The 24,525-nt window shown below is 41.4% G+C and overlaps 3 protein-coding genes across 5 annotated transcripts; 2 read left to right on the top strand and 1 right to left on the bottom strand.

The window, feature by feature from the left end:
• Window positions 1-263: 263 nt before the first annotated feature.
• On the bottom strand, window positions 264-12,986 carry LOC113021276 (N-acetylmuramoyl-L-alanine amidase-like). 2 transcript variants are annotated; one of them, XM_026165844.1, is made up of 5 exons: window positions 12,173-12,986; window positions 3,164-3,991; window positions 2,812-3,022; window positions 2,442-2,736; window positions 264-1,217 (listed from the first exon to the last, which is right to left on the bottom strand). In XM_026165844.1, the coding sequence occupies exons 1-5, from the start codon at window positions 12,270-12,272 to the stop codon at window positions 1,203-1,205; spliced, it is 1,449 nt and encodes a 482-aa protein (XP_026021629.1). In that variant the 5' UTR covers window positions 12,273-12,986; the 3' UTR covers window positions 264-1,202. The 2 variants fall into 2 exon arrangements, with proteins under 2 accessions (XP_026021629.1, XP_026021628.1); XM_026165843.1 differs by lacking the exons at window positions 264-1,217; window positions 12,173-12,986 and adding an exon at window positions 4,970-5,965 and having other exon boundaries at window positions 1,228-2,736.
• Window positions 6,087-8,492, top strand: LOC113021277 (trafficking protein particle complex subunit 5-like). Of its 2 annotated transcripts, none has more exons than XM_026165845.1 (3): window positions 6,087-6,163; window positions 6,925-7,197; window positions 7,271-8,492. In XM_026165845.1, exons 2-3 carry the CDS (start codon window positions 6,928-6,930, stop codon window positions 7,565-7,567), a joined length of 567 nt encoding a protein of 188 aa, XP_026021630.1. In that variant the 5' UTR covers window positions 6,087-6,163; window positions 6,925-6,927; the 3' UTR covers window positions 7,568-8,492. The 2 variants fall into 2 exon arrangements, with proteins under 2 accessions (XP_026021630.1, XP_026021631.1); XM_026165846.1 differs by lacking the exon at window positions 6,087-6,163 and adding an exon at window positions 6,186-6,441.
• Window positions 10,633-22,620, top strand: mcoln1b (mucolipin TRP cation channel 1b). Its single transcript, XM_026165842.1, has 13 exons — window positions 10,633-11,309; window positions 12,993-13,240; window positions 13,408-13,569; window positions 15,213-15,369; window positions 15,784-15,865; window positions 15,974-16,070; window positions 16,180-16,279; window positions 16,376-16,482; window positions 19,790-19,939; window positions 20,076-20,177; window positions 20,291-20,413; window positions 20,935-21,141; window positions 21,475-22,620. The coding sequence occupies exons 1-13, from the start codon at window positions 11,267-11,269 to the stop codon at window positions 21,607-21,609; spliced, it is 1,713 nt and encodes a 570-aa protein (XP_026021627.1). The 5' UTR covers window positions 10,633-11,266; the 3' UTR covers window positions 21,610-22,620.
• Window positions 22,621-24,525: the final 1,905 nt, after the last annotated feature.

Below are 24,525 nucleotides of genomic sequence, written 5' to 3'. Positions count from 1 at the left end.
GTTTTAGAAACAGAAACAGGATAGATAAAAGTGACAGTCAAAAGAAAGAAACATCAGACAACCTGAAGTATTTCCATGATTCCAGTAAGTATATTTTTTAAAATACCATCATCAGTCAGCTCCACATTCAGGTATTCCAGCCCAGGGTCCTGTTATTGCAAACTTCTTATATAAACTGTTGACATCGCCGGTCTGCCGTCCTTTTTGCTGTTGAAGTGTTTGCTGTTGCCACATCAAGCTCTGAAGAGACCTTCAGCAAAGCATTTGACTTTAATGTGAGTTTAATGAGGCATTTTATTCAGATATCACCACATTATTTCAAATTACTAATTTCACTGTTAAAAAAGAAAAAAAAATGGCTTGCCTGGGAAAAAAGAAACAAAAAGGAGTCTTCACAACAACCCCAAAATGTCATCAGAGGACTTCCTCTTGTAAGTGTTGATGTCAAAGTCCATGTTTCTAAAATTCTGTCTGCATGGAAAGCATGCAAAGACGGAGAGAATGGCTTTGTATGCCAAAACTAGCCTGAGGGAAAGGCTCAGATTTCTAGCCAGAGCAAGTTGGTAGAGGCTTTGCATGCTCTCATGTAACATACAGGCAAAGAGGAGAGCAGCTTCTGGTCATTGATTCAATTATGTGAAAAGTCTGAAAGTTAAACCAGAAATGGAAGTTTAAGCAGAAGAGGGATCTTTAGGACACTGGTGAATCCACCGTGGAATGGCTCAAAAAGAAGAAATGGAGGGTTGTGAAATAACCCAAGATCTGAATCCCACTGAAATCTTGTGGGGGATTCGGAATGGGCAGCACATGCAAGAAAAGCCTCAAACATGTTGCAACAGAAGGAATTTCACATGGAGAAGCGGTCAGAAATTTCAAGCAATGTCAGCAGCCAGAGAACACTTATGCAAATCAGCTGTAATACATGACTTCTGCTGATGTCGCGTAGAAGAATATCAAAAACTAACTGAAGAAAAATCTTTCTTAACAACAGTCTCTGTTTCAGGAAGAATTTTTTTTAAAAGCCAGCAGTTTGCATTGGATGTACTTCATCATCATATTAATCGCTCTTCTGATGGAATCCCAAAAAAAGGTACTTACTTAATGCAACGCATGCCACAGAGTGAAAAAGAAATGACAACAAAGCAGCCCATAAAAATAAGTCTAATATTTGTTGTGTGATGTTCTGGTCTATCCCAGCCTCTTTATTTCTGGACATCCTAAGAAAAAGAACAAAAGAAAAGAAAGTAAGTCATATAAGAAGGCCGAAAAGAGTGGAGCATTTGCAGAAATAAAAGTAGGGCTGCAACAGGTCTTTAAAGACTCTGTATTTCACCACATTCATGCTTTCATCAATTATGACCTGTTCCTACAGCCTCGAATCACCCACATAGCATGATGCTGCCACCCTATGCTCTGCCATAAAGGCTCGATGAATAAAATGAAACAGTCGACCTTCACTCAGGTTGCACCGTCTTCACAAAGAAGTTCTGAAGGTTCCTTCTCTTTGAGTAACCAGGTGGGAGGGGGTTTCTCACCTCCCTGACTAGGAGCTACATCAGGAAAAGTTGCAGATCCAAAAACCTGCGCAATTATTTTAATGCTGCTATTTAAAATCCTTAACTTGAGCTTCACAGCATCACAGTTTTATTACCTACATGCTGCAGAGAGTGTCCTTCCATCTAGACAGAAATTGCATGGTGAGGGTCACCTTCTTTGATTTCTCAAGTGCATTTAACATGATTCAGCCACTGCTACTGACTGCAGTTTGTGAGATTAGATACGGCTCTGCCTGATTTGGCGATGTGCAGTGCGGGAGCTCCTCTGGGGACTACACTTTCTCCGTTCCTGTTCACCTTGTACACCTCAGACGCTTTCCATAACTCTGGGTCATGCCACCTACAGAAAGACTCTGACAGTTCTGCAGTGGTTGGATGTGTCATTGATGGGAAGGCGGAGGAGTAGGAAGCACTAGTGGATTATTTTTGTGGAACGTTCTGGGAGAACTCGTCTACTTCTGAAGGTGAATAAGGCCAGAGAGATTTGATCGACTTCAGATTAAAGAAAAAGTGCTGCACAGTGATGAGTCACGTTAATGACCCACAATGGCAACAATTTGGAGTATCACATCAGGAATAGTTTTAATATACATGTGGGGAAATAGGCATTTTAACTTATAATGCTCTAAATGCTTACTAAGGCATTATCAGAGGACAATCACTGAGTTAAACAAGCTGCATAGCAACCCATCTAATGTCTGATAACACATTTCATTAGCTGATATATATACAACAACCCCTTAGTAACCCTAGAAGAAAGACTAGATTACCATCAAAGTTTTTTTAGTAGTGATGTAAGGATCTGTCTAAACATTTTCAATTAGTTGGCACATTGTGGTGAAAAACGCCACACACACACACACACACTTCAAAATTCCTACATACCCCAAAATGTTTCCAGGTCTTGATCTCACTGTACAGAGCATCTCCTGGGCAAGCGGTGTTCACCATCTGTCTGTGGCCCCTCAGGGTAAAAGTGGGTATGAGTCGCCCGCCAATGATAGCACAGCTTGCCAGCTGGTCTCTCACCAGCTCCATGGCGTGCTGAGAGGGCAGAATGCTGCTGTAGTCTCCAATGAAGGAAACGCCGTAGCCGACAGAGTTGTAGCCGAGGGTGTGGGCTCCTTGCCAGTACCATCCTCGGCCCTCGTAGATGTTCCCGTCGGAGCCCGCAACGAAGCTTTTGGAGAGGACAGAGACTCTTAGACGGTGTGAGCTGGTTGCGAAGATGTCACGTGTGAAAACGTCTACGTACCTGTATCCGATGTCATCCCAGCCTCTGTCCTCCTGATGAAAACGCTGCATGGAGCGCATGTCTGCAGAGCACTGCTCAAAGGTCAGACAGGGCTGGCTGGGCGTGCTAGTGTGGTGGATGAACATGAAGGAGAGAGGCAGCGAGAGGTTGGTGGGTGTTCCTATGTACGGCTTTGCACCCCACATACACCGAGGAACGATGGGTGGGCAATCTGAAACAGATCAGAGTTTGTTACATGTGACGTTATGCTCGTATTTTGATGGATCTTCTTAACTTTCTTATGTAATGGTCACAGACCACACTGCTGTTCTAAAACCTTTCACTTGGTCTGTGTTTTAAGTTTTATGCTCACCCATGTACATATGGACAAACTCCTTCATCCCCTCCTTCACCTCTCTCATCAGCACCTTCTTCTCCTTCCTCTCCATATCTGACTGTCCTGTCAGACTCTGCTGCAGCTGTACAGATTTCACCACCTGTCTGGCCAGCAGCAGCGGGACAACCAACTGTCTGAAGTTCTCCCTGCGGCGTCGGCTGATGAGGCGTGGGGCGGTGTCCAGTCCTTTACCCTCCAGCTGGTGGCAGTAGTACTCTGTCAGCAGACTGCTGAGCTTGAGAGGACGTCTGGATTTGTCAGAAACCTCCAACCCCAGCACGACGCCATCCATGCCTCCGTTGACTTGAGCGGTGGTGAGCAGGGAGGGGCTGTCCGAGAGGGTGAACAGTTGAGGAGAGCTTAGGTTGTCCCAGCAGCCGTCGGGTCCCAGACGCCGCGTCACAGTTGGACTCTGCCTGAGGGAAAGGCCCAGATCTCTGGCCAGAGCAAGTAGGTAGAGACCTCGAACGCGTCCTCGAGTCTTGGCGAGTAAACCGGCCTCGATGCCCAGGAGGAGCGGTCTGAGGGCAACAGTGGTACCATCAGGACTTAGGACCACCCCTTCCTCTTTGGCGTCTTCTGTCACCCTGTGATGCACAGCTTTTCTAATGTAATCTGAAAGGTTAGCAGCCAGTTCAGGCACTCCAGAGAGATCACTGAAAAGGAAGTACTGAATAAACGGGTCATTGACCTCAGCTGCCCGCCGCAGCCTCTTCAACACAGCTAGCGGCTCTGACCCAGGGTCCTCATCTTCCACCTGCTTTACTGCACTGATGAAGTCTTCCATCCGATATGAAAATGAAGCTGAAGAGAAGAAAAGAAAAATTGTCATTCAAACTAAAGCCCATCATTTCTCCCCCATACAAACCTTCCTTTGTTTCTAAGTTTAAACACAAACTGATTTAACCAAAGGAGACGTGGCGAGGAGAACAGCGGCACTAAAAGACTTTGACTGAAGAAAGGCAAATATTGCCTGCAGTGTTTTTATTATGCTCAACAAGTGGGAAGTAAAGTGGCCAGCCAACTGTTCCAGCAGTTGTCTCGATGATTAAATGAAACCAACAGTTGGAGGAAAAAGCCACAGAAATCTTTTTTCAGCATAATCAGAAGTGACTTTAGGCCAAGCTACAGCTGACATTTCTCCCCCTATCAGGCTGAGAACGATTTTGCCCATTTCTTGGTCTCAGATGTGAAAAAGAAGAGTCAGAAAAAAAGTCTTACACAAAGCCATTTCCAAAAATACTTTTTTTTGTCTTTTCTTTTCTTTTTTTGATTGGTTGGTTGGTTGGTTGGTTGGTTTTTAGGGCAGATTTTTCTTACTTCAGCAAGAACATGTCAAACCACATCCTGCATGTGTTACAGCAGCACGGTTCGGTAGGAAAAACCGTCCCGGTGCGACTAAACTGGCCTGCATGCGCCCCAGACCTGTCACCCTCCAAAAAACAAATGAATCACGGTAAAAACAGCAAACATGACAAAGGAGGCCCCAGCCTGTTGGGCAGCTGAAATCTTTATTTTGGCAAGAATGAAAAAAGATTTTGTTATCAAAATGATAAAAGCTGATCGCCTCCTTGGAAATGTATGTTTTCTATTTGCATAAGATTAGAATCGAGTCCTTAAACTGAAAGAAGTTTGGACCGGTAGACACGCAAGTAGAGCGAGGAATTAGTCAACAAGGGAAAGAAAGAAAGAAAGAAAATGAAAGCAAATACAGTTTCTTGATCTGAATACATGCATACAATCGAGCTCATAAAACAGGTGAAAACAGTGAAGCAACCCTACCCTCCACACACGTGCTGACCAACAGCACCAGAAAGACCAGGCTCAGCTTCCAGCAGACTCTGTCCATCTTGAGATGTGAACACCTTCAGCTCCGCACTTCCAATGTGTCTGCCTTAATGGCTCTCTCTTATTTATCACATGTAGTAAAGGGAGTGGTTATGTAACAGTTGTACACGCACACACACAAATACACAGAGTAGATAGGCCTCAGTTTAATCTGTTGGTGTGGCCGTCTGAGCAATGTGGGAAACTGGCACCTGTAATATAAGCAGCACGAAGTGGTTTGTCCTCAGCGGTCAAGGTCTTTCCGTGTACCTCACAGTGATCCACTTGGACATTTTCGAGAATTTCTCAAGTTCTGTAATAAATCTCAGTCATCTCGTTTTGCGTGCCGCAGCTTCTGGAAATAACAGCAGACTGCAGAAGAGTGTTCACTACAGTACAAATCACTGGGAGTCCACTGTGAGGCAATACACATGTTCATGTTAGTGTGGAGAAAACACACAGCGCTGGGCTGCAAAACTGTGGAAGTCCCCCCCAAAAATATGAATCACGTGTGTTCTCAGCAGCAGCCGCAGAAATGTACAACAAAGATCTTCATGTTCACTGAGGTTTATATGGTGACACGATCATTGCTGGAAATCATGTCACAGTACATGTGCACGCACTGCAGAAAGTCAAGAGAAAAAGTTTCAGACTGGTTTTTGCAACTGTGCCATGATTACAAGAACAGGAAGTGGAGGTCCAAGTGTAAAGTCCAGTGCAGAAAGTCTGGGATGCAGATAATAAAGGTCAGTGATGTAAATAAAAAAGATCTTCTAAAAGCAGAAACGAGAAGGACATGGTGGAGTCAGTAAGACCAGAGTAATTATTTAAAATTAACTGTGCTAATAGTAATATTATTATTATTAATAATGATAATAATAATAGCTGTGAAAAATTAGGTTATGTTTTCGGGGGGAAAGGGAGACGTCAATATGGTTATGGTCGTTAATGCCAGATGAAGATGGCTTGTTTAAAAAAAATATAGGTAAAAAGTAAGGAAAGCAGGGTGCAGTGTGTTGTTGCACTAAAGAGTCCGGCCACTAGATGGCGGTATGCAATTTAACTGTTGGTAATGTTGAGCTGTCAAAGCAGGAAGAAGACGGAGAGGAGGAAGAAAAACTGACCATCAGCTGATTTAGCTCTGACAAGGTGCGTTTATGTTACACAGACGTCCCTGAAAATGAGTAAACCTGCTACAGAATATTATACTCTCTGTGTAAAAGCGTAGCTTTTCATTCCTGCTGTTTTATGTGTAAGATAATCTTTATCGGTAGTGCCGGCTAACAGTTGTAGCGCGATGGCTAACAGCCAGTATTGATCAGCTGTCGTGTCTGTAGAAACTCAGCAGGTCCATTGTGTTTGCAAAAAGCTTGTAACGTGTGTCTGTGTGGTGAAGTCATACCTGGAATTACATTTTTTAATGAGAGGTCTGTGAGTCTGCGGTCACACATTTATTCCCATGTTATTAGTGCCTCCTTTTTGTAAATGTTTAGCATATCAGTATATAAAAGCTAAATTAGCACCCCTGCGGTTCACTAATGTATATTGCCTTTATTGAACATCGCAAATTGTATTCGCATGAAAGGCTAGTCTCTAATATTTGACACAATAAACTTGTTTCACTACTTGAGGGAAAGCACACCAGGCTATGAAAGAGGAGATACTGGAAGCTGGTGATGTGCAACCAAAAAGTAATCAAATGACAGAAGAGCGATAGCACACTACGCTCAAATATAAATGCTAGCAACTTGTGCAAGCGATGTCTGATGGTCTACATAGATTCAACACAAAAGTATAAAGCCTTTGCCAGTTCTCCACTAGCTGTCATGAAAGTGCGCTCCATAATCTTGCCAAAACAAAACGTCTGCATCAGAACATGTAAACCACTGACTGCCATTACTCCCCAACAGAAAATGGACACCCGTTTCACTCGAGGGAAATCCAACATCCTTGAGCGCCCTCTGACCCGACCCAAGACTGAAGTCAGTCTGAGCGCCTTTGCGCTCCTGTTCTCCGAGATGGTACAGTACTGTCAGAGCCGCGTGTACTCCGTGTCGGAGCTGCAGACACGCCTGGCAGATATGGGCCAGAGCGTGGGAGCCAGCATGCTGGATGTGTTGGTGCTGAGGGAGAAGAACGGGAAGAGGGAGACCAAAGTGTTGAACATGCTCCTCTTTGTCAAGGTGAGCAAATGTAATCACACGCATGAGTAACCCTTTTTTATTTTCAAACTCTTAACAGTCATCTTGCTTTTAGGTTAATGTGTGGAAGTCCTTGTTTGGAAAGGAAGCTGACAAGCTGGAGCAGGCCAACGATGATGACAAGACGTACTACATCATAGAGAAAGAGCCGCTTATTAATGCGTACATCTCCGTGCCCAAGGAGAACAGCAGCTTGAACTGCGCCGCCTTCACCGCGGGCATCGTGGAGGCCATCCTCACACACAGTGGCTTTCCCGCAAAGGTCACTGCCCACTGGCACAAAGGCACCACGCTGATGATAAAGTTTAACGAGTCAGTTATAGCCAGGGACAAGGCTTTGGATGGCAGATAAGAAAGATCGGAGGGGGGGAGTTGTTATGTAAATCTGTACAGGATGAGGAGAAATCACGGCGGCCCAGGCTGGTGTTTGTATCTGAAGTGTCTCCTTGTGGTAACTGATGAGACAGGGTGACAATATAAATGGATCACTGTGCTGTACTGAGCCTCATGAGCAGAAAATATGCACCTACATGGTTTCGTGGATCATCTCCTTCCTGTTTTGCCTCCTGATGTGGTTTTATTTTGTAGTTTTTCTTTTGTCACATATTTGCAACAGACAAAAGTTTAAAGCGTAAACATACTGCATAAACTTTCATGCCACAATGGTCACAGGAATGTAAAAAAATTCAACAAAACATTGGGGCTCTATTTGACAGCCCTTTTTACACCATTTTTAAAAAATATTTGATTATTATTGTTTTAGTCTACAAGCTGGCTACAGGAGGCCAACAAAGTAGAGTACCCCTGGTTATGATAATATTAAATCATAACCAACAATGAATCACCACATGACTTGTTTTTAGGGACAAAATATTTTAAGGAGACAGGTTCAAGGTTTTCCCTGCAAACCTGAGCTGGATAAGTGGGATCAAGTGGATGTATGAGTCCATGGTTTGTTTTCTATTTCATTCCAGCTCAGCCTCAGCTTTTGTTTTGTTTTGTTTTTAATAATTCATAATCTGGGGCTAGTAATTCTGTGCTAACAACGCAACCACCAGGCTACATCTTACAAATCTATACATTTCTTGGGCCCAGAAATTTTGCGGTGCTAAGCTGAATTGTTTTTCTTTAAACAGCATCTGTGGAAAAGAGGAAGTAGTTTAGTGTTATTTAAAATACATTTTTGTATTTAGTGTCTTGTCATCGAGTCATTATGTAACACAAAGATGTTTACATGTTACAAATAAAAACTGGAAGGTTGTGGTTGTTTTTGATGACATGGCTGCTTTTAAGCAAACAAAAGCTGCTTAGCTTATACTAACACAGACATATTTAAAACATGCGCTGAATATTATAATTTATATTATGTCCAGAGGACCTATTTGTTACACTGAGGGAAATAAATATGGTCATTTCCAGGTCTGACTGTAATGTCTATAGCAATAACTAACATTGGGTTTATTTCATTTTTTTAAATAACAAATCGCAGCACTAGTGAATGTTAGTGTGTGAAGAAAGCTCCCCATTTACATGAACTAATTCAAATCTTCACGATAGATATGATTCAACCCACTGCAGCGCAGAACCTTTAATATCTACAGTGTGTTCTAATTTCTAGTAAAATATTGTGTTCAATGGTATTAAACGCTGCACTGAGGTCTATCAGGACTATGATGGGCTCTGAAACCCGAATGAATCTCTTAAAATAAACCATTCCTCTGCAGATGGTGAGTTAGCTGAATGACCATTTTACAACTCTGTAGTTTCAGCCTGGGAGCACATCTATGTTCCTAGAGCCCACCAGTAAGCAGGCTTAGGCGTGACTCCTACAACCACACAGCCCTGATGTATCTGACAGAAGCCATAATTAACCTGAAATGGACAGAGACTCATGGGAAATTGTGTTCCAAATAAGCCATGCGGCATTAAATGCTACTGAGGAAAGCTCCGAGTATAGGTTTACAACTCATGCATTTGTGTCCCTTAATAAAAATATGAGAAGTATAAGTAAGAAGAGGAAATTGTGGTTGTTTGATTTAGTTTGGTTCTGGTGTTACCCAATATAACAAAGACATTTTGAATGCGGAAATCAGAAGTTGTGGTTGTGTGACTAGAGCTAGCATCCCTTTTGTTTCAGCCTGTATGCTAAAATAAGCTAACAGTCTGCTGACTGCTTCATATACAGACATGAGTGATATCTCTATACAGTGGCTTGCAAAAGTATTCGGCCCCCTTGAACTTTTCCACATTTTGTCACATCACAGCCACAAACATGAGTCAATTTTATTGGGATTCCACGTGAAAGACCAACATAAAGTGGTGTACACGTGAGAAGTGGAACAAAAATCATACATGATTCCGAACATTTTTTTTTACAAATAAATAACTGAAAAGTGGGGTGTGTGTAATTATTCAGCCCCCTGAGTCAATACTTTGTAGAACCACCTTTTGCTGCAATTACAGCTGCTAGCCTTTTAGGGTATGTCTCTACCAGCTTTGCACATCTACAGACTGAAATCTTTGCCCATTCTTCTTTGCAAAACAGCTCCAGCTCAGTCAGATTAGATGGACAGCGTTTGTGAACAGCAGTTTTCAGATCTTGCCACAGATTCTCGATTGCATTTAGATCTGGACTTTGACTGGGCCATTCTAACACATGGATATGTTTTGTTTTAAACCATTCCATTGTTGCCCTGGCTTTATGTTTAGGGTCGTCGTGCTGCTGGAAGGTGAACCTCCGCCCCAGTCTCAAGTCTTTTGCAGACTCCAAGAGGTTTTCTTCCAAGATTGCCCTGTATTTGGCTCCATCCATCTTCCCATCAACTCTGACCAGCTTCCCTGTCCCTGCTGAAGAGAAGCACCCCCAGAGCATGATGCTGCCACCACCATTTTTGACAGTGGGGATGGTGTGTTCAGAGTGATGTGCAGTGCTAGTTTTCCGCCACACATAGCGTTTTGCATTTTGGCCAAAAAGTTCCATTTTGGTCTCATCTGACCAGAGCACCTTCTTCCACATGTTTGCTGTGTCCCCCACATGGCTTGTGGCAAACTGCAAACGGGACGTCTTATGGTTTTCTGTTAACAATGGCTTTCTTCTTGCCACTCTTCCATAAAGGCCAACTTTGTGCAGTGCACGACTAATAGTTGTCCTATGGACAGATTCCCCCACCTGAGCTGTAGATCTCTGCAGCTCGTCCAGAGTCACCATGGGCCTCTTGGCTGCATTTCTGATCAGCGCTCTCCTTGTTCGGCCTGTGAGTTTAGGTGGACGGCCTTGTCTTGGTAGGTTTTCAGTTGTGCCATACTCCTTCCATTTCTGAATGATCGCTTGAACAGTGCTCCGTGGGATGATCAAGGCTTGGGAAATCTTTTTGTAGCCTAAGCCTGCTTTGAATTTCTCAATAACGTTATCCCTGACCTGTCTGGTGTGTTCTTTGGGCTTCATGGTGTTGTTGCTCCCAATATGCTCTTAGATAACCTCTGAGGCCTTCTTATTCTTCTTCTTTCAGGTTTAATGGCAGCTTGCATCCAAAAATGTTGCATTACTGCCATATCCTGGCTTTTAATCTTGCTTCACTCCTGAATCCTCAGATCCTCTTTATGAGACCAGTATTTCTCAAAAAGCGAAAAAACCCTTTCCCTTCACCATGACTTAACTTATTAACTACTTGCGCAAACGTAAGTTCTCTTCAATAAACAATAATTATTTTATCCTAAGTCTTAATTAATAAAACTGTCATAAAACATTAAAAAAAAAAAGAGTAATAACCGGAACATTAGCTCAACATTTGCCCTGAATTTTTTGGCGTTTGCGTCTTTAGTCTTCCCAGCAGCAATAGCTTACAGGCTAGGCATTAGTCACATGATGGAGTCACGTGGTCATAAGGAAGCGGCGATGTGTTTACCTATGTTTCATCCGCAGACTGCGACAGCAATCGTCTTTTATTTTACGATGTAAACAAATAATATGACCCCGCGTCTGCTCTCTACTCGCTTTTTATGAGTGTGATGTACCCTTCCGCTGCTCCTGTGCGAACGTGAACGCATCACCATGGCATCTTCTAGTTACACCTGCATCCAAGACAGCGCCACAGGTTTGGCAACATTCAGTCCTCTCTTTTATTATCTCTCTTCACCTGTATCACTCTTTATACCACGGATTGGTACGCATTTATTTGCTAGCATCATATTACGTTATTTTATTTTTCATGTATTTGTTTATTTATTTATTTTTAAAGAGGCGGGTCCATCTGTGAAAATTTGCTAAGGTGTGATATCGAACAATGAAAGAAACACGTCCGCTCCGTGTATTTATTCACAGGTGACTCGAGGCTCAAAGGATCATTCCGCCGATTTTGGACATTTAAAGTTTTATTTTTTATTTTTTTTATTGTTTTGAAAATAAACGCTTTAAAGGTTTCCGCCTTGACATCTACAACCGGTGGTTCTTAAAATCATCACAGTTAGCGAGCCCAAGATGACGTCATCGAATAGCATGGACAGTTCAGCCATGTTTGTTTTGATGATAATCACATAAAAATCTTTCTACAGTCAAGCAATTTATAAAATTCTATTAAGAGACCCAGCAGGATAATTCGAATTTTTTTTTAATTTTTTATCTTATTTCGACTTTGGGGGAATTGCCATTCAGATACAGTATAAATACTGCCTGTCTGTCAGTCTAGTTGAGAACATGCAGTTGCAATCAGGAGAAGACTGCTGACTTGACAGGCTTCCCTCTATGCCAGCAGGATGAGCCACAGACAGCTATTTTTGCTGTTCACAGAATGCATGTTGATAAAAGTTGAGGAAGGAAAATAAAATGTCCACAAGCAACAGGGGTGACTGCAACCTTGAGAAAAGTCAATTCAAGGACTTGGCAGAGAACAGAGCTGCGAGTGTCACGTTCCTGATGTCAGACCGCTCCTGAACCAGAGATAATGTCAGAAGAGCTTACCTGGGGCACAGAACCCAAGGTGTTTGAAGTCTAGTGTGACATTTCCACAGTCTGTGGTGACTTGGGGTGCCATGTCATCTGCTGGAGTGGAGCACTTCATGCTTCTGACTGCCAAGCTTTATGGAGATGCCAATTTCCTTTTCTAGCAGGGTGCCAGTGGGTCCAAAACTACTACCAAATGGCATTTAGACACGTGCTTAATTAGCAAACCAATTCACCTGATCTGAAGGCCGCACAGAATCTGTGAGGTACTGTTTAGACGGAGATGAGAAACACTTGACCCCAAACACAGACGAGCTGAAGGCAACTATCAAAGCAACCTGAGCTGCAGTGACACGTCAGCAGTGTCAAAAGCTGATCGCCTCCATGCCACAGTAATTCATTATGAAGAACCAAAGAAGGATTCATTGTATAAATAAACATGCTTTTCAGAACCTGGGCTTTTATCTGTTGTAAACTCTTTTTTATTTAATGATTTTATGTAATATAATCATTAAGATACTGGATTTTTGTTTTTCAGGAGCTACAAGTGGTAATCTTGGATCATGCTTGGATCATTTTTGAGCATTTACACATTTAAACATGAAAGTTATCCGCCAGCGTTAGCTTGGTTATACTAAGCTGTGAAATTGCACCACATACAGGCAGGGAGACCAGCTAACACTGCTAAGTAACAGAATTAAAGACACTCTCCAACCACTTTTCCAGGATAAAAGGGGTTAATTCAAATTGTCACTTGTTAGTAACCCAGCAATGTATAATGTCTTGAGTACCTCTTTAATGCTGAGCTTCTTTCCAAAATGAATGATTTTATTAACAGAGAAGGACAAGCTGCTCTCCTCCGTATCAGGCTATGGCTCCCAGGATCTTCTTGGAAGTGGCAGCTCCCGCCCTCCTACCCTGGTGGGCTCCAAGCTCCTCCAGCAGGAGGAAGAAGGAGAGGAGGAGGCCCTGAGGAGGAAACTCAAGTATTTCTTCATGAGCCCTTGTGACAAGTATCATGCAAAGGGGCGCAAGCCTTTCAAACTTGGCCTGCAGCTGCTGAAAATCATCATTGTGACTGTGCAGGTGGATACAGCCCTTTGATTTAACATGAATACTCTGTAGGCTCAGAATGCAAATACCCGATCATGTCCTGTGTTTTATTCTAACTGTGCAGCGACTGCTTCTCTGCATTTGCCCGAGTGTTTCAGCTCATTTGTCTTGTGCCTGTGCTCTCTGGCTCTGTCTATTAGTTGGTGATGTTTGGACTGAGTAACCAGATGGTTGTGACGTTTCAAGAGGAAAACACAGCGGCATTCAAGCACCTTTTCCTGAAGGGCTACAAGGACAAGAATCCCCACGCTGTCCACACACAGATGGAGATGTACAGCCACATCAACTTTACCATAGAGCAGGTAGCCTGCTAATAACCATTTTAAGAGACATTTTGAGATCTCTTGATTTATTATTATGACCAGAATTTTGTTTAATATGATTTTTTTAATGATTTTTTTAAGCCATGCATACATTAGATATGCTTGATATTAATAAGTGTTTTTTCATGGTATTATTACTTACAATGGACCCTAATATACTGTTGTAACACTGACTGCAGATTTCCACTCCACACAAAAACCCAACAAAACAAAGGTCAATCAGAGGCTTGAGGGGAAAACAGGACTACTGCAAAGCTAGCTGAGCTATTATCTTTAGCAGTTGTATTGTTTACAATGTTTACTAGCTTAGCTTAGAATTGAGTGTGTGAATAAGCGCAGAAACACAGACTGCAAATGACGTCTGTTTGTCTGCATTTGCAGACAATGAAGAAGTGGATGTAGTAGTTAGATGGAAAAAGTTGCTGCTGTAGGTTATGCACAGTAACAGATGTGGGTGGGGGGAAGTCAGTCCAATAGAGTATCCCAATATTTTTGACATTGATCACTACAGGAACACCAAATATTGAGATTTTATTAAATACATTAAAATAGTCTACGAGCGAGAAGGCTCATCTCATGCGCCACCATCCTGAGATGTTGTTAGCCAAGCAAACTTACATTAAATGGGCTCAACTGAAAAACCATCCAACACTGAACACACTCAGCTTGTTAAAGCTACCTCCTAATTAAGAGCAAGCTAATGGCTCAGTCACATGACCACAAATAGGAAAGCAACCTCCTTGCATCCATAAAAAAAGCAGCGGCTGCCTGGTGATTGTATAGATTTTTTTCACATTCTGCAACTGATTGCACAGGTCGCCCAACAGGAGGCAACCTTTCTGCAAACAGTTTCAGTCTTACTTGGACTGACTGCAGTCACTCTCAGAGAGATCATTGGAAGTTTGCAAATAACTGCTGTCTAATTTATAAAAGCAGAAATGTTGCCAACATGTTGCCATCAGTCTGAATGACTCTTTGTCAATGAAAACAACTCAAGTGGGCTTGACTCAACTGGTTGGCAGCTGGTTGTATTGTGGTTATATTCCTGTAGAACAGGAACATTACTGAGCGCAGTTAAATATACATTCCTGTTAAATGTGAATTTCTGTTTATGTAGACAGCAACAGATGCGATTTCAGAGAATTTATCACAGTTATTTGGTGTATTACCAGAAACACTTTGCATGCAATTGCAGATTGAATCTTATGGCAACATTAATGCAGGTTTTAGTGACAGTGCTTGTAATCTCAAATTAAAGTAAAATAACTTCATTGTATTCTGTAAAAAAAGATATTGACAAAGTTCAACTTGGTGATAAATCGTAACATATCTTATTCCATACCAAGCACATAACACAAAGTTAATAAATGTGATAAAAATGCAATAATATTTTATCGGAATTATATCAAATCTTGGGGTGTCTGGTGATTTCCACCTCTAGTAATTGAGACATATTTCTGGAAAGAGATGCCGCTATCGTGTTGCCATCCTGACTGAACAGCGTTCTTTTTAGTGAGAGCTTCATTGTTACTTTCTGAACGTGAAAAGTTTAACATCGCATAAAGGAGACAGATGTTTTCTCGAGCTTAATTCCACCTCTCGGCTTCTCTTTCCCTCTTCAGTACTTGGCTCTACCTCAGATCTCACTGGGACGGTACGCTTATGTGCCGGGTGTCGGCGTTAACGGAAGCGCGCTCTCCCTCTGTCAGAGGTACTTTAGGAGGGGCACCATCGACCCCGTCAATGACACGTTTGACATCGACCCACATGTTGTCACAGGTAGGATAATCCTTCTTTTGATTTTGTTTTTCTTTATGTTTTAAAGTCTACTTGTTTGTTACACGTCTGTCTGCACATTCTTCAAGTGCCAGTATTTCCCTTAAGGAACCAATAGTGTCAATGAGTCACTGTGTTATTGCTCCAGTGCCCTGCAACTGTGCCCTACTTTTAAAGACTTGAGTCCTGTAATGAAAAACACAGACCTTTTTTTTTTCCACTTTAGTAGCAAAAATACTGTGTCCGGTCCTGGGAAAGGGGTTATTTGCGCACATCTGCTGATTTGGCAGATGGCTATGGCTAATGCATGATAAATGTAGTGGTAAAAATAAACCGTAGTGTGGCATTCATGTGATATGGAAAAAATCATGTATGACTTAGTTCCTCTTTTGCTATTTCTGATTTTCCTTTTTCCAGATTGTATTGGACTGGACCCACTGACGTACAGCGCTGCTCCAGGAAACAGTGACTACAAGAATTTCACTCTCCTGTTTTACAAGTTAGAGACTCTGTTATGTTTGTGTGTTTTGGTATTAAAGAGGTATTGCTTTTCTTTGCAATGTGAATTCTGCACATTGAATCCTCAGCATGTCTCTTTCCTCCCCAGGCTGATCAATGTCACCATTGACTTCCAGCTGAAGGCCATCAACATTCAGACCATTATAAATAATGAAATCCCGGACTGCTACACCTTTGCTATCACAGTGAGCCCCTCTATGATCTCAAATTCAGTCAACATCCCACAGAATAGAAAAACTAAAAATGTTGTTTTTTACATGCTAATTGTTACGTGGTTCATGCTTTTGTCGTCAGATTGTGATGGATAACAGGGCGCACAGCGGTAAAGTTACGATCAGTCTTCAGAACCGTGCCTCCATTAAGGAGTGTAAAGACCCTAATGTGACTGGACGTGGTGAGTGACTGGTGGTTAGGGGTGATATTTATTTACCTGCCGCTTCATTTATTTTAATTGCCTTTGATCCCTTTTATTTCTGTCCTCTTTTTTCAGCCGAGAATTATGCGCAGGAGTTCTTTGATGTGCTGGTGGCCATCGTCTGCGTGCTGTCCTTGCTGCTGTGTGGACGCTCCATCCTCAGAGGCATCCTCCTGCAGCATGTAAGAAAACTGGCCAATAATTTCTGTATTTTTTTGTTTTTGTGATGTTAGCCTATGAAATATATATTTTGAAATGGATATTGCACATAGCACGACTGACATTGCCTTTTTGAAGCCTTGGGTTTGGCATTTTGGCTGTCTCAATGTTTGCCTCTTTTGGGCGTGAGAACATATAATCTTACTTGGACAGGAGAACAGAGTGATAGGTTATCAGTCAACATTAGCTAGCTTGGATACCAAGATGCATCCATAGACTGCATGGGCCCTTTGCACACACACAAATACCTGTTAAATAGTGTTCAATGACCTACAAAAGTGGAGCTCAGATAAGGACAGGCTGTTTGTGTATGTAACCGCACAGTAATGCACGACCACCATGAACACAAAAAAGGAAGTGAAGCCTGGTCAAAAGAACCTTCCTGCCAGACTGTCTAGCTTTTTTAATAATGCATACATTAAGTCTTAATACAATTTACAGTACTGAGTCTTGTCTCTTACAGCAAAAGTCTATTTTTATTTATATTTTGCTTTCAAGGAGACAGACTAGTAGTTTTGAACGATAGTTCTCAAGGATTTCTTTCTTCTTTGGACATTCGCTGATTTTTCACTTCTTTTTAGTTCCGTCCTTGTACCTGACCATTTTAAGAGTTTTTTTTTTTTCTTTGTTAAGAAATACTGACCTATGAGAAAGTCACCTAACTCAAGGGATGAGCAGGTGTTGTCTCTGCACACCAAAAAACTGTTTGTTCCAATTTCTTTAGCTGAGTCTATGAAAAATATCACAGTTTTGTGATGAACACAAAACCATATTTTTATATCAACAAGGTGATTCCCGGAGATCTATTAGTGGAAAACGTTCCCTATCTTGGCATGCTGTGCAGTCACTTAAAACACTGAGGAAACTGGACAAGTGGAAGACAAAAAGGGAAGTATCAGGCCTAAAAACCTGTCTACAGCAGCTCAACAGTATCTGAAAATCGTGTCTTAACCTCCTAAGACCTGAACTCTTTCATGGCATGTATTTTCAGTTTCTCTTTGCTATTTGGGCTGATTGGAACCTGATGAATGTAAAAACAAAGAATTACCGGGGGGGGGGGGTTGTTTTTGTTTTTTACCTGATTTTTGTTTCTGAGAAAAATGAGATTCACATAAGAGGACATTTGCTTTAGATTTTGATAGAACAGTGGCAGTGTCTTTTATCCTGTCTTCCTTCTCTCACCCCAACCGGTCGCAGCAGATGGCCGCCCCTCCCTGAGCCTGGTTCTGCCGGAGGTTTCTTCCTGTTAAAAGGGAGTTTTTCCTTCCCACTGTTGCCAAAGTGCTTGCTCATAGGGGGTCATATGATTGTTGGGTTTTTCTCTGTATCTATGAAGCGCCTTGAGGCGACTTTTGTTGTGATTTGACGCTATATAAATAAAATTGAATTGAATTGAATTGAATAGTGTACTCGTAAGTGGATATCAGGCCGTTGTAGAGCAAAATTTAATACTTTGGTCTAGACAACCCAAAATGTGATATCCGCATATGTGGACGCCAGGTCCTAGGAGGTTACGAAGTATGAAAAAATTCCAGCACAGACCTTCCACAGTACCTGAGAGATGCATCAGGTCTTTTATCCAAATTTGAAAATTTTGGTTCAAATGCTCATCAGTATGTACAAAGGAGGTCAGGAGAGAGGTACAACAATGAGTCTCTACAACTGTAAAGCATGGTGGAGGCTCTGCCCTGGTTTGGGCTGCATGTCAGCCAGTGATGTTGGATATCTCGTCAAAAACCGATGAAATTACGAACATAGAAAAGTGACATCATCATCATATTTTGATCCGCCATTGTTAAAGCATCTGATTGGCAACAGCTTCATTGTTCAGTATGACAAAGATCCCAAACACGCTGCTAGTGTAGCATACCTGGTCATACATGGTCATACCATTGGCTTATCTACTCTATTTCCATGTATGTTTGCACATGTTTCAATAAAGTTTTGCACCTATTTTACTCACAAAATATAAACCAAAAAAAAGAGGGGTGACTCAAGACTTTAGCACAGTAATGGAAATGGGTGAGATATTTCCAAATTTAGGAGGAAAATATGCTACAGAGACCAAAAGGAGGCTGTAAAAAGTTTCACTTCTCCTCTGATGTCTTTCAAAATGGGACCCCAAGTGGACTGACTGCTTGAAGTTGCAACTTTTGTTGAGGTACTAATTAAGAGTCTGCATTGCACTCGTACACTTTATGGATAACTTAGCACTTCTCCCTCTCAGGCCCCTCTGGCCTGGTGTTGGCCAGAGGGGCCGATGGCGCGATATGGCAGCCTCGCTTCTGTCAGTCTGCCCCAGGGCAGCTGTGGCTACAACTGTAGCTGCCTCCACCAGTGTGTGAATGTGAGAGTGAATGAATAGTGGTATTGTAAAGCGCTTTGGGTGCCTTGAAAAGCGCTATATAAATCCAATCCATTATTATTATTATTATTATCCAAATACAATCGCATTGGTTACATTAAAGCCTCAAATCGGAGTCTAAAACCAGTGGGTGAAACACATCTTTCACAGTGTCTGTGGAAGTGAACCCCTTTTACAGTCAGCCTTAAGTGTCATTTGGGGAACTGTAGTTTCTTATGGTGTCATATTAACAACCAAATGAGGACACATAAAAAATATTGCCAAGAGCAGATGTCCCTAATATGGCCATCTCAGGTACACAGCACTACCTGTGAGCACATAAGCCCCGCCCACCTGCTGTTAAGATCTTCTGTTTTTCACAGGCAGCCAATGAGAAGAAAGTTGGCTTGAAGGTGGAAGCAAAAAAGTTTCAGTGGATGAACTGAAGTGCTGCAAAGAGACCCAGGATGAGATGAATTGTTCTGAACAGCAAATCGTGCAAAATGAAAACCTCAGAAAAAAAAATATCGAGCCGCAAATGAGCTTTCAAATCTTTATCATTACATTTCTCAAGGGTGCAGTGTATCAAGTTAGTCATCATGCGTGAAATGTGATTACAGAAGTTCCGATTTTTGCTTGCCACCGTGAAAGATGAGGCTGGTCTGCACTGCTCGCTCTGCTGGATTGTCATTTTTCTAAGCGCTTGCCTGGAGGCCGTGGCGCTAATGAGATCACAGCAAAACTTACATCCTGCAATACAAACACTGTTGCCCCCTGATGCCATATATTCAACACATATAATTTCATAATGATAACAGTCACGCAGGCAAAGAGAAGTAGTTAAATGCCTTTCACGGTCTCCCAGTTTTCCGGTTGTGTGTATCACATTTAAAGCCCCATTGATCATCTCCCATCTCCTTACCCAGGAGTACGTGCAGTTTTTCAATCACAAACTGGGCCGCAGCGTGAGCTGGGGAGACAGGATGGAGTTCATCAACGGCTGGTACATTCTGCTCATCGTCAGTGACACGTTTACCATCATCGGCAGCTTCATCAAAATTGGGATAGAGTCCAAGGTAACAAGATGTGAGAGGGTGTGCAGCTTTGTGCACACTGTAAAAGAAGCTTCTTTTTTTTATTCACCTACTGAGATGTAAAATTCCCAGTTTTCAGTAAGTTATGATAAGTAATGATGTCTTCCTTGTGATGCAGAATCTGTCATCATATGATGTTTGTGGGATCTTGCTGGGAACATCCACTCTGCTGGTGTGGGTGGGAGTCATCCGCTACCTCAGCTTCTTTCAGAAATACAATGTATGTCAAGCACACACACACAAATATGGAAAATATTATTTAACACAATTTTTTTTTATATAATATTTTAAAATGTATTTACAGTTAGTTAATTTGGTCTCTTTCTCCCACAGATCCTGATTGTGACTCTAAGAGCTGCTTTTCCCAATGTCATCCGCTTCTGCTGCTGTGCGGCCGCCATTTATTTGGGATATTGCTTCTGTGGCTGGATAGTGCTGGGGCCCTACCATGCAAAGGTAATGCACGGACACACAGCTGTGTCTCTAAGGAGGAGTGAGCAGGCGTGAGTCACTCAGAGCAGAATTGCATGTCAGAGCATCCTAATTATGATAAACTGCCTCCCAGCATGTCATTTTTTAGCTATGTATAATTAATGGGAGGAGAAAATTGATAGTTATTAAATATGAATCAGGCAGCATTTTGTTAGGATATTGCTTTTTGCATGCAAGCAAAATAATGTAATCAATTCTGGTGGAAATATATGGAGGGCCAGCTTTCCTGAAATTAAAAACAAAATGAATAAAATGAAATAATTAAATGACTCAATAAAAAAATAAATATGCTAATATGTGCATCAAAAATACCGTACATTACCTAATTCAATGAATGTGAAATTAATTGATATTTGCCTTTCACACAGAAACATTCTCTAGAAGTCAATTTTGTAGTCCGTGCCAAAAAGATAAATAAAAACACTGAAAGACTGCAAAACTTTCTTCTTTAAATGATTGTGCTAACTTGGACTCCATGTATCCAGTTTCGCTCCCTGTCCATGGTGTCAGAGTGCCTGTTTTCTCTGATCAATGGAGACGACATGTTTGTAACATTCGCTGAGATGGAGCACAGCAGCACGCTGGTGTGGACCTTCAGCCAGATCTACCTTTACACCTTCATCTCCCTCTTCATCTACATGGTGCTGTCACTCTTCATCGCACTCATCACCGGAGCTTATGACACCATCATGGTACAGTTGCTGCTTTGTTTCTTTATTATACTGTTGGGTGGTGGTTTGAGTGCTTTTTCTAATCATATGAATTGGGTTACAGAAATGCTAAAATCTAAAAACAAAATTTTTTCCCATCAACGTCTCCTCTACTTTGCCAATTTCCCAGTGCCAATCTGCTAAATCAAGATAATGATCATACTTATTGGTTAATACTGGTAAATGTGATCCGACATTAATGCAGGATACTTGTGCAGTTATGTATTGATTTATTTTTACCGATAAATACGGGGACTTTATTTAGTAAGTGACAATAGCAGTTTGAAAATTTGCAGCTTTTTTGTCTTCTTGCAGGCCCAAACACAGGAGCAGGCACACATCACAGATCTACATGCATTCATTGCACAGTGCACGGACACGCCCAGTTCTGGCAAGTTCCGTGCACCCGAAGCCTCATCATGCTCCTTCCTCTGCTGCTGTGAGTGGTGAGGACAGTGACCTAGTAGAAGCACAGAGGGAGTAAGCAGTGTGTACATTGAAGGACATGGGAGTCTTTCTTTCCCTCCATCTTTAAAGCACCATATTTCCACTCCAGTAGCTGACTGCTATTCCACTCCTTTTTCCAGACACCCAGCAAAGAGGGACGATTAATGTCTTGAAGCAGAACTGAGTGACCTTGGACTACTTTGTCCCCTGCTGACCCTGTTTGAATTTTGCATTTTAATTTGTGCTGGAACGGTAGATTGCACTGAACACTTAAAGGCCCAATTACCTGCTTCAGCTTTTGTACTGTACTGTATGAATAATTTATTGTCTTTCTGACTTGTCAGGTTGGTCAGGCTTTGATGGCTAGAAGCATAATGTCGGTAAACAAAGGCTGGACACCGGGTCTGTCGGGTCAAATTAGGATGCATTTTCGCTTGAATGACCAACCATTTACAGGGTTTTCATGATCATTTTATTGTTCGCATGGCTACTTAGGCAAAAGGATTTTCATACGTCTTGATTATGTAAATATATGTATGTCTTGTGGAATTTAGGCATAAGGGTGAAGTCAGGCAAACTGGAAAAAAAAAAGATTGATCATTAACTGCAGTACATGTGCTTTGGCTAACAGTCAAGGCCATTCTTTCACTCCAGTTCAGTTTGCTTGCTCCTCATCTCCATTGTTCACGTCCTCCTGTGACTGGAAGGAGATGATAGCCGTGTGAGGAAGGACAAGCCCTACGGCCAACCGGCTAGTCATCAATATGTATGAGCCGTTTTCGCTATAAGGTGGCAGGTGTAGGTCTGTGCTAATGCACTGCAAGGCAGGGTGTGCTTTGCTAGAACATGTGAGGTTAATGTGCTGCCTTACAAACACACAGTAACTACTGAAGATGATAAATAATTTTATGCCTTTTTATGTTAATTGGTAGTAGACCTTTTTCACAGCAGCCTTTTAGCAATGAAATATGTAAATGTAGGCGTTGTCTAATGACATCAGTGATTTTTTTTTCCCCCTTAATACCTGCATTTATGTTTATATTTAATGTCAGAATGGCTGCACTAAAAAAATCTTTAAATTTGTTGTAGCTGTTAGACTAAGAAAAAAATGAAGGATAAAAATGAAGGAGACTATTCAGTACCCAAATGAATTTTTGATTCCCCTTCCCTCTCTTGTTCTTTTCAGCCAGTGACTTTTAATGGTTTAAAAATACATTCAAATGTTTCATTTAAATGTAGCTTAACCATGTGATCTCACAGGAATTGCTCTGGTTCTGTTTACTGCTACTCTGCTAAGCTAGGCTAATTTTGTTTTAGCAGCATTTGTTTAGCGGGTAATGTTTTCTCACCCCTCCCCATTACAGTATTGACTTATTTTTGTATAGTTCAGTTACTAAGATGCCTGAATATCAAAACTGAATTTTCATTTTCTTGTAAATGAGAAGAAGTTGGCTAAATTTGCTTTAACTAAGGCAGTTTTGGCTAGTAGCTTTTATAGCTACGTTACAGTCACAAGACTTTGGTTTTAACTGTTCTTGTTCATTTTTACTCTTTCCCCCCTCATTTCTTTCCTAATTACACAGCTGTACAGTATAACAATATTACAGGGAAAATCTCCAAAAGTCAAATGCCAGTCCAAAAATCTTCCTTTCTAATATTTCTTGAAATATATAGCTAATACTTTTTGTCTTTGTATGCTAGTTTGGATTGTAAGCAGCATAGTTGTGTCTCTATTTTAAATAATGGTTCACTTAGACTCTGTCTGTTGAAGCTATGTGGGAAATGGCTCCATTATTTTATTCATGAATGGATAAGGACATCTCTTGAAGTACCTATATAAACTTGAAGTAGTGGTGAAGATGCAGTATGCTGCATAGGGTGATATGAACGGCTTTCAGTGCACAAAAACTGGATCAGAACAACAGTAACAAGGGGTTTTTGAAATGCAACAGATATCTGGCATTTGTATTATTTTTAATGTAAACTTATTTGTTTTCTTTGATATTGTTTACAATTATAAAGAGGGTTTTTTTAAAATGGCATTTCTGCAGACGTATTTATTTCCTCTTAATTAAAGACCGATGCACAACTTAGAATAGTGATATAATGTGCCACATAGGAGTTGTATATCACAGTGGAACAATGCACTATAAATGCAACATGTTTGTTAGTGTTCTCCTGACACTTGTAGAAAAGCTCTTTAAGTCTGTTTTGATTTAATGGGAACAGCTGTGCACTGTGTTTATTTGGCTGCTTTTTTTTCATGCTGTCTTAATTATTTTTTACCTAATTTTGAGAAAGTGCAAGATTGCCAGTCTGAGGAATTTGTACAGGTTTTTACTTTCTTTTTTGTGAAGATGGTGTCTTCTGAACGCAAAATAAAAAAGAATATAAAAAATGTCGTGGCTCGGTCAGCACTGATGACATCTCTTGGACTAATCCTAAATAAATTGGGCAATTTATGTGAATGAAAACAAATAACACAATATTTTCTTTTCAAAATGTCTGAAACTTAGCAGCTGCAAAGTTTAAAAAATAAACACTTGCACTGCAGTCTGATGAACTTGTGCTGTGTTGTGGTAGTCTGGCACCACTAGAGGGAGAGAGCAGGCTCTTGTCTGAAGCCAACTGCCAACCAGTCACAGGAAATCTATGCAATACGAAGCAATAAGGAAGTAACAGGAAGCCAAAACACAGGCACTTTGGTGGACAAGAGCGGGGGGATAAAACATCATCCTTATAAAAGCTAAATTACGCTGAGTAGAGTACTTAAAACTTTGAGTCTGCCATAATCACAAACTACCTTGCAACTCAGCATGAAATAAATAGAGGAAGCGGGCGGCTGTTTCAGCTAAATCAAAACCACACAGTGAAGATGGGAAGTAGATAGCATGTGATAGACTAAGATCAAAGCAGATG

This window comes from Astatotilapia calliptera, chromosome 4 (assembly GCF_900246225.1).
Source record: "Astatotilapia calliptera chromosome 4, fAstCal1.2, whole genome shotgun sequence".
Taxonomy (NCBI): Eukaryota; Metazoa; Chordata; class Actinopteri; order Cichliformes; family Cichlidae; genus Astatotilapia; species Astatotilapia calliptera.
This window is presented reverse-complemented; position numbering and strand designations above follow the sequence as displayed.